Raw genomic sequence first — 2,767 nt, forward strand, 5'->3', positions numbered from 1 at the left:
GAGAGAAAAGTGAATTATGAAAGATAATCAGATTTAAAATTTACGACAGGCGGAAATTTTGTTTCGTAAAACTGTGAATTCCGCGTTCTAGAAATTTGAACAGTTTCGAATTTCTGGTTTCTACGAACTGTGTCTTGAATGCATCGAGTCTATTGGAATAATAGTCATAAATGTTTTCTATAAGTTTAAATCTGATGACACTTAAATGCAAGAAATCCTGAATCTTTAAAAAAATAATGTTCCATATCTGAGAATTTACGATTCATTTATTTATGCTAGAACATTTGGACGAACAGAAAACTTCAGTAAAAAAAATCTTTTAAACTCATCTTTTATTTATCTGAAAGAATTTTACTTTTAAGAAAAGAGAGAGAGAAAGAGAGACTTTTACTAGATTATTTTGCTTGGTTTGAAAGAAATATTGGGAAAATCTTTCGTATGAACGATTAAGTCTACAGATTATATATATTCATTAAATGTCCGCAAAGAAGACGAGAAGACCGTCATCGCCGCGACGTTTCTTCGCGCGGCTTTACGGTCATTTGGAGGCGACGAAGAAAACGGAAGATGACGAGGATGAAGATCACGCGAGGGAAAGTCTGGATTCTTCGCCAGAGATCACGGAGAAAACATCACACGAGCTTCCCGATTCATCTGAATCACATAAAATATTGCCTGTGAGTACAAATAGATCCTCCGTTTTAATATACAGACAGCAAAGTATCATTCTGTCGCTAAGAAAAGTGATCACTCGACTGATTTTCTTTCTTTTAAGTTACGATTATTTTTAACAAAAATATTTTCTCGATAATAATCTTAAAACGTACTGATTATGAATTTTAGAGAAACTCATTAAACATTTTGTAACACTTAAAACAAGAATTGTCTTTTGAAGAATATCATAAAATCGATTGAAGAAATTTTATATAATAAGCAAATCGAGTTTGTTTTAATTTAATAATTTCATTGAATTATTAAACTCAAAGTATCTTAATTTTCGATTGATTTCTATAGAGTTCCTAAAACATGCCTAAAGTTCCAGAGACTGACTTTAAAGTTAAGTTTCCTAAACTTTTTTCGAGGAAAATGTTTTAATTGATATTATGATAATCAGAAATTCCGTTTGGTCTCACCAAAATGTCAATTTTTGTTGGTTTTATTAATTACTCAAAATATTTCTTTATTGTAATTTATTAGTATAATGTATTTAATATAATTTTAAAATTTTGAAAATTTCTGTATGAATTTATAACTTTTTAGACAATTTTATTATATAATTTCTTCAGTGTTTAGATACAAATTGGGACACTTCTCAAAAGTCTATATCTCTTCTAAAATTTCTTAACCTGTGAATTCTGAAATATTACAAAACTTTTAACTTTCTCATTCTATATTTCCGAAGAAAAGTTATAAAAACAAGAAGTTTAAGATATTTTTTTAAGTTTTGTAAGTTTGAAATGTGAACAATTCTCAAAAAAATATGATGAGATGTTATAAGAATTTTGTCTAAATTTAATCAATGTTAGGATTAAACTGTCACTTTTCTACTTTTGTAAGGTGTCACACTCCAAGGACCTCGAAAAAGTGCCAAATGATGTCGCAAATAGTAAAATATTCGAGAGCAAGGAAACGAAGAAAGATTCGATGCTCACAGGTGTGAGACTGCCTTTTCTGCACGGATTCCTTCCGCGAGGACCCGGCCAGACTTTTCATCTCACGCAGCTCGCGCACCCATCCACGTTGCCGCCGCATCTTCACGTTTTGCCAAACCATCAGTCCATGGCCGAGCACCACTTTCAAGGATTCTCAGCCTTCCGTAAGTTCTTGTTGCTTCTATATCATAGATTTCAGTCCTCCGCAATTAGTTAATATAACTCTCACACGTGTCTTCTGCTGCTCTGGAAAAATTCTAATAAATTCATACAATCAATCGATTTTTGTTAAATCCATTTTAATAAAATTAATTTTAATCATAAATTTAACTCTAATTCTCTCAGATTTGCTCCGAAATTTCCTTAATTGATATTCGTTCAGTATTTTAAATTATATCTTAAAGTTAATGTAATTGAATGATTTTTTTATTTTGAAGATAAAAATTCGAAGTATAAAATATATGTAACTAGTATATGTAACTTAAAATTATTTAATTTCATAATTAAGATTATGAAAATTTAGCTTTAATTAACAAAAATTGCTTTATTTTTGTCGAGTATTTAATTTGGTTGATTTAAACAATGATTAAATAATGAAACTGTTAATTAAATAATTCGCGTTGTTCTGAATGCTTGCAAATATCAGGAATATATTTAAGGATGTTCGGATTTTAAATACTTAAAAATAAATTGGCCCTATCGCGAAGTTCTTCACGTAAAAATCTACAAATAAACTAGATACTGAACGACATTCATTATCAGATATTCTACGAATATATCAAAATCTATTTTTCATTTAAAATTATAGTATACATTAGGAGCCTGAATTTTAGCATGAATTTTATTTAATATTCTATATGGTACCATCTATGTATGTATCTTTGGCCAAGAAACAAACACTCTGTTCCATTCGTGCAACCTGCAAGTTGCATAGAGATACACACCACGAAAATGCAGGTGACTGCATAACGCGTCTCCGAAAGCTCTCTATCTCTCTCTCTCTTCTCTCTCTCTCTCTCTCTCTCTCTCTCTCTCTCTCTCTCTCTCTCTCTCTCTCTACTACTACTCTCTCTACTCTACTACTCTCTACTCGTCTACTCTCTACTACTACTTAC

At 30.7% G+C, this 2,767-nt stretch overlaps 1 protein-coding gene across 1 annotated transcript in view; it reads left to right on the forward strand.

Moving 5' to 3' along the window:
• The first annotated feature begins 476 nt into the window (after positions 1–476).
• The window catches only part of LOC105621923 (homeobox protein rough), a 9,023-nt gene continuing 6,732 nt past the window's right edge, over positions 477–2,767 (forward strand). Inside the window, exons 1-2 of the mRNA XM_012203361.1 lie at positions 477–677; positions 1,558–1,816. Of these exons, the coding sequence (XP_012058751.1) occupies positions 477–677; positions 1,558–1,816 (460 nt within the window). The remainder of the gene's footprint in view (positions 678–1,557; positions 1,817–2,767) is intronic.

Source organism: Atta cephalotes, assembly GCF_000143395.1.
Source record: "Atta cephalotes unplaced genomic scaffold scaffold00038, whole genome shotgun sequence".
In the NCBI taxonomy this organism is placed as follows: domain Eukaryota; kingdom Metazoa; phylum Arthropoda; class Insecta; order Hymenoptera; family Formicidae; genus Atta; species Atta cephalotes.